The 7,231-nt window shown below is 34.0% G+C and overlaps 2 protein-coding genes across 2 annotated transcripts in view; both read left to right on the forward strand.

The window, feature by feature from the left end:
- Positions 1 to 2,135, forward strand: part of LOC108738804 (acyl-CoA Delta(11) desaturase-like) — a 6,269-nt gene extending 4,134 nt beyond the window's left edge. The window contains exons 2-3 of the mRNA XM_018472389.2: positions 538 to 926; positions 1,394 to 2,135. Of these exons, the coding sequence (XP_018327891.2) occupies positions 538 to 926; positions 1,394 to 1,712 (708 nt within the window). The 3' untranslated portion in view covers positions 1,713 to 2,135. The remainder of the gene's footprint in view (positions 1 to 537; positions 927 to 1,393) is intronic.
- Positions 2,136 to 5,100: 2,965 nt separating this feature from the next.
- The window catches only part of LOC112904513 (acyl-CoA Delta(11) desaturase-like), an 11,773-nt gene continuing 9,642 nt past the window's right edge, over positions 5,101 to 7,231 (forward strand). Inside the window, exon 1 of the mRNA XM_025974653.1 lies at positions 5,101 to 5,496. The gene's annotated coding sequence lies outside the window, so the exon portion shown is untranslated. The remainder of the gene's footprint in view (positions 5,497 to 7,231) is intronic.

The raw sequence follows: 7,231 nt of genomic DNA on the forward strand, positions 1-7,231 counted from the left end.
GCGCAAAGTAGAAAAGAACAGCACTAGGCCAGAAAAGGAAGGAGACAACTCTCGGCCAAACACTTAACCGGTGAGGAGCGTATAATCCGTACAGTACTGCACGGAAAAATTGACCATTTTATTAATTACAATTGCATTGCTCAAATGTGCTGTTATTGGTACCATTTACTACTGAAAATATCAACGAGATGTTTATTTATATTTGAAGACATATTAAAGACGTTAACGCTTGTTTTCGACTCGCACTACTATTCATGATTGAACAGAATTTTTGGCAGGTACTGTATGAAAAAGTATGTTTAATGAACAAGAGTCGAGAGTATAATGAGCTTTTTTCTCCCTAACTACGATTTTGCCAGCGCGCATCGAAGACATTGGAAGAGACACATCGCTAGAGAAAGTAAATGAAGTATACTTGTATTCATATGGTGATCAGTTTAGTGTCACTTATTGAGTGCAGAATATCAGGACCTTTATATGAATGATGAAAATATATAGAAAAAGTAATTTCTTCACGATTCTTCTTTTGGTTTCTAGGATGCTGTTGTAGATTGGGCTCGTGACCACAGAGTTCATCATAAATACAGTGAGACCGACGCAGACCCTCATAATGCCAAGAGGGGCTTTTTCTTCTCCCACGTCGGCTGGCTCTTGTGTAAAAAGCATCCGATGGTGAAAGAGAAGGGCAAAGGAATCGATATGTCTGATCTATACGCCGATCCCATTCTTTATTATCAGAAGAAATTTTACATCATTTTGATGCCCCTTATTTGCTTCATTTTGCCAACGGTGATACCGATGTACTGTTGGGGTGAAACTTTCGCCAATGCTTGGACCGTCAATCTGTTCAGATACATTTTTACCCTCAATGTCACCTGGTTGGTCAATTCTGCCGCCCATCTTTACGGATCAAAACCATACGACAGGTGAGTTTTCTAACTCAATTAAGTTTTTTTTTTCATCAGCATAAAGAAACTAAAAGTCCCCTATTCAATGGTGAATTTTTACCTAATAAATGTCTTCGGTCTTCGTTGATCTGAAAGCCTTATTTGGGGCTGGACTAATCTAAAAAGGTTTTTCTGTTTCCTTCTCTAAAAAACTTGGATGAAATTCTGTCTCAAACTTTAGTTTGGGTAATTACAACGCCAGTAAATTGGATTCTAGCTTTACCAACACACGTGGAAGAAGAAAGGGGACCTTTTGGGCATTTGTAGGGGCCCTAAAGATTGTCCCTATCAATGGAGAACTTCTTCTCCTTTTTCTCATTTATAAGTTATTGTTTCATTTAATAACTATTCAATTAGACTGGATTAATTTACTTAGTAGTTCAATTTCTACCATTATGCCAAATAAATGTCAGCTTTTCTACAATTGTGCTTATTGTCTGCTTCAGATATATAAATCCGGTTGAGAACACAAGTGTTTCGATACTTGCTCTGGGGGAGGGTTGGCACAATTACCACCACACGTTTCCATGGGACTATAAGACTTCTGAACTGGGAAAGTACAGCACCAACTTCACGTGCATCTTTATAGACTTCATGTCTAAAATTGGATGGGCTTATGAATTAAAAACCGTCTCTCCGGAAATGATAAAACGTCGCGTCGAAAGGACCGGGGATGGTACTCACGATCTTTGGGGATGGGGCGACAAGGACCAGACCAAGGAAGAAATAGACCAGGCGACCATTATAAACAGAAAAAATGCTTAAACAAATAGTAAAATACATTCTCACTATACGACTGAAGAAGTAAAGCATTGTTACTAAAAAATACTATAATTTAATTACTATATATAACACATTATGTAGTTATTTTGTTACGTTTTTGTAATTTATTACTTTTTTGTGGAGCTTGAGTGTGCTAATTAGTGTAGATAAGACAAGCAAGATTGCAACAGGGAAGAAATAGGGAGAGGAAGCCTCCCTTTATTCTTTTTCTTTTGTGTTTTTTTTTATATTAGCTTTAGTATTTCGTACAAAAAGTACGTAAGGACTCTACTATAATATTTGTTACTGTACAGACTGACGTTGTTAATGATTGTCCTAATAATATGCTCGTGATATCTGCTAAGTTTAGTTTTGTACAAAATAGATACATAAATAGAAAGAAAAACGTTGTTAGTTATGTAAGGTCACGACTTTATATATAGTGGTACTTTCACGGAAAATAGTTATTTAATAAAAATATTTTCATTGAAAAATCAGCTTTTGTTTTATTCGCATCTCCGAAATGCATACAAGAACTGATACTGAAGAAGTGACACAAAAAGAGTATACACGATTCGATTGAAAAACTCGAAATGGAAAAGGTTTTTCAGTTTTTTACAAACAATTGAATGGCATAACGAAAATGTATAGGTCAGGAAGTTTAAGAAACAGCAGTAACCCGATGGGCTGTTTAATGTGCGGTGCGTGTCGTGAGAGCGTCAGTAATTTAAGGTGTGCTAGGTGAACCGCTGCGCAATAAGACAGTGCGCATCTAATATGACGACAGGAATCATTCGTTACGCAGCGGACTGTTTCGTTTCCTATCCTTTATCTCCAGTTCATCTGTGGTTTCATTATATTTAAGTAATTGTTGGAGAATAAAAACGCCACAGCTTCTATTCCATCTGCCTTTTCCACCCCTACTATCTATTCTTGAAGTGGATCTTCCACCTGACTCTCCCGTTTTGTACCAAAGTGTAGATAGGAGCAAATCTTACAATTAAAATAAATTATCACGTATTTCAAATTATCAATTCTATTTGATGTTATCGTTCTTTAGAGCAATAAAAAAAAAATAAACGGATTTTTTGTATTGGCTACGTTTGATAACATTGTCAAAGGTTGAGAGCTTAAAAATTGCATTAGCCAGACTGGAAAGTCACTTTACTGTACGTTGAATGTCATCTTCGAGTAAGATCATCTCGAAAACTCGTGACAGTAGATGATATCGTATTGAAAAGTTGACCTTCAAGAATGCATGGCAAACTGATAAATGGTTTAGTGCAATTCGCGTGAAACATTTGTAATTTCGAAATGTCTCAACCCACTTATTATAAAAGCAAAACAAAAACGATAAAAAAACGATTAATTAAACCAATCTATTTAAAAATGAAACTGTTTATGAAGGATGTGCGTGTGAGGTCTTTATGTAAAGATGTAACTATATTTTTAGGCACTGTTCACTCGTCCTGTTTAATATTTAATATTTTGAATGCAAATGTGAATGTGTTTGTTTGTTACCATTTTACGCCATAAGGACTTAACCGATCATTATGAAGATTTGTACATACATTGTAAAGGGGGCATAAAAGGATATAGCTACCTTTTATCCAGAAAAAACTGTTCCCTAGGGATAGAAAAAAATAGTTTTATGTGGTCATTGGTGATCTTTGACATGAAGTTAGAAAATCAACGAGAGCGAACCCGGGGGTAAAACCCATCATGAAATGTTTTTTCAGAACGTTCCCGAACGATAAATAATTAATCCCGGCTTGTAATAAATAAATGTAGTTTAACATGTACCAATATGGTACCATTTTGTTGGTACTAATATTTTTTTAATACAAAAAACAAATTGGAATTACACTAGTTTNATTTGTAAATGCACAAAATTGTACTGTGAATTATCACAAGAGAGATTATGCAGGTTTTGCCAACACTATACGATAATAGAGGCCAGTTGCAATCACTATACGATGAACTATTAATATAATTACATAATCGGTTTTCATATACATGCGGACCTATAAAAAACGAAGAAATCCAACTGAAAATTGTAGTATGAAACAATGTGCAGCCTTGACAGATGTAGCAGTTGCAATTACTATACGATGAACTGCAGAACTAATTATATACTATTCATAAGAAGGGTGACTTGTAAATGTGCAAATATTGTAGTGTGGATTGCCGCAAGGGATATTTTGCAGTTTTTGCTAACACTGTACGATAACAGAGATCAGTTGCAGTCACTATACGATAAACTACGAGACGAATTACATACATATTTATTTAGTTTTCATATGGATGCGGATCTGTTAAAAAAAAAGGAAGAAATCCTACTGAAGATTGCAATATGAAATAAAGTGCACGTTTTATTGATATTATACGTCAAGAGAAACAGCAGTTGGAATCGCTACACGTGCAGTTTCTATTAGTATTATATAGAAATGATGCGGTCACTTGTTGCAATCACTATGTGATAAACTAATTTGCATCAATACTCATGTGGGAATATTCAAGGATTTGTACTCTGTACTGAAATGTTTATTGACACCATAGATACCTGAAATCGTCGTACGATAAATTACCTATTGATGATTTCAGTCCAGTATTAAATAAATATTGTGGGCGATTAACTACAAATGGTGTTGACAATTACATCAGGTGAATACATACGGACAATGTTTTTAGTGGAGTAACATTACAATACAAAAGTATTGTAGTGTGATCAATATCTACAAAAACAATGATTAGCAATCTTTATCGTATCTAATTATTGTATGATAAAACGTTTTGCTTGTACTTTATTAATGCTTACTAAAACATGTTGAAAAATCAAATTTCAGTCTAAACATTTTGTTTAAGCTTTGATACTGCATTAAACAATGGTGATTGCTAACGATCTGGATTAACGCGGAAAAATATAAAAATTTTTGGATAATACGATGCTAATTAGTAGGACGCTCGAAATAGCTGTTATACATGAGCAACAAGAGTGCAACTTTCGAACACCATCGCCATGTTCCAAGTTCAGATCAAAAGAGCAATGGGGCAACCATGAGAGATATCTCGCAATTAGTAATAAGTCGGTGTTTTTTTTTTGGAGGTCGCGTCTCCGTCGTCGTCGTCGAGTCTAGCGTTGGAAGGCACAATGTGATCTCGTGCGTCGTCTCCGTCGCCGTGTTGTTTCTACGTGCGGCCAGCGTCGTCGTTATGTTAGTCAACGGCGCGTAGCGTCCAAATGGATGGGGCATCCCTGCGGGACGTGGGGCACGGGGCTAGCGCCGGTATCACGCCACGGGCTTCCGCCAAATCAAAGGCAACGTGCAAACACGGACGACATGGCGTGATACCATTCTTGCCGGTAACGAGCTCGTAACGGATTGGACCAGCGAATGTATGTTGGAGATGGATGATTGCCGATGATGATGGCAAAACTGTTATACCACGTTGGCGAAGAAGAACCGACAGCGCGAGTCCACGACGCCGGCATCCGGTGATATTCTGATCTTTGTACCTTCGTCGAACTTGAACTTGTATTTTGTAAAGAATCGGTCGAAATCACGCGGAATCCTCTGTGTCAACCGCGACTTCTTATCAGCCTATTTAAGTTATTTGCATTGGTAGCTGCGATCAGTTGGTGCAAAAGCGCGAGTCGACGTGAACAATATAGAAGTTCGGTTATAACTTTTATTATTAGTGAACCTAAACTTGAAGTATCAATAGTTTTTTTATTTCATTTTTGTACATCGAGAACTACTCCTCATTGTAGTTGAATTGAATTAACGTGAGTATTTATAAGATTTGATCTTGTTTTACCATTTCTCATTTTCGAAATACGCGTAAAAGTTGAAGCGCAAAACTTAAAAATATTTTCGCTTATTTCTAAATCATGATTTTTCGTCGACAAGGGAATAATTTCCAATTTCTTCTACTTAAAGACAAATTAGTTTTAGGTAGTTATATTTATAATTAATACAAAATTTTATTAATTTTAATTTCATTAATCACGACTGCTTTGCGTTTGGAACTAGGAACTATTAAATTTTACAATAAATGATTTTCGGAAAACGTCACAAATGGTGCGTATTAGCTAAATTGTTTAAATAATTATGTATTGGTCTAGGCGGCAATAGAAACTTATTTTTTGTTTTTCGATGATTTTAATTGTCAAATAGGTACTTGATTGGTATTTATTTTAATTGGTGTACCTAATTATGATCTGACAAAGATAATTGTGTTGGTCATCACAGTTAATCTCACGATCGATCAATTTATCGATAAGTTTTTGTAAGTATGCAATTTAAATATTGTGTAACTGCCTTTTTTCTTCTAGTACCTACGCATATTTACCATCGAACTTTTTTTGCTTGTTTAGGTATTAACAATAGTTATTGTGTATTTAAATTTTTGGTGTTACATGTTTCCGATTCATGTTAAAATTGACGATATTATCAATGGTTTAAATTTTTTATCAAAGATGCGTTACCTGCTTATCAATTATTAATAAGGCGCTTTTATTGATCGTTTTTAATGAATTATTTAAGCAGGTATCTATCACTAATTTAAGAAATTCGTATTCATGAATTATTAAATCCTCTTCCTTACGTACATAATTAGATAATTTTTCAATTAATAATTTTATATCATTTTACGTTAACTATTAGGTCCATCATGACCTTTTTTTGGTAATCACAGTTCCCAAACCTTTCATTGATTGTAAATATTTTATACCTACCTACGTTTATTTGGAATGATCTTAATTATTTGTAATATTGTAACAATTTAAGTATTTTTCTTTACATTAGATGTCCGGTGACCTATTAGCCTCAACCTTTTTTGAAAAAAATAAGAAAGAGTTGACCTGAATTGTGTTGAAACATTGTTGTAGCATGATGTTTCCTACACGTGTATAATTTATTCAAAAATTAAATTAGGTCTGTTATTTTTTAAATAAATTCATATAAAGTTTATTTCATAACCTAACCTAACCTGTTGTAATGTTACTTAGCCTAACCCAACCTAACCAACACACAAAAATGGCTTATTTTTAAAAAATATTTTATTAGTCTACCAAAATCAGCGTAATTATTTTCTCAATAGTGCAACGTTTAAATTACTGGCATTTAAATTGGGCTGGAATTTTTTTTATAGTTCGGAAAATCATAAATTTTGCTTACTTGCTTTTGTTTAGCGGTAATTCAAGTGTCAATGTTCTGATACAAAGAATAAAAGCCTGTTTAATAGGTACTTTCTTTTTATGAAAATGAAAAATGAACAAGTTATATTTGGTCAAAAGTTTTAATAAATTTTTTGGTATATATATGGCAAAAATACATAATTAGTTTTTATGTTTTCTCTTGTGTTTTCGATTTGTTAAAATATTAAAAATAAATAATAATAAAACGTGGTTTTTGCTACTTACATGATTTTTTTTCCAAATAACAGTTTTTCCGTTGTATATAAAAAAAATAAACACTATAAAGCCGCACTTTTGAGATACATTATATAGAAATGATGCG

The sequence above is a fragment of the Agrilus planipennis genome, unplaced genomic scaffold, assembly GCF_000699045.2.
Source record: "Agrilus planipennis isolate EAB-ADULT unplaced genomic scaffold, Apla_2.0 scaffold197, whole genome shotgun sequence".
Classification (NCBI taxonomy): Eukaryota; Metazoa; Arthropoda; class Insecta; order Coleoptera; family Buprestidae; genus Agrilus; species Agrilus planipennis.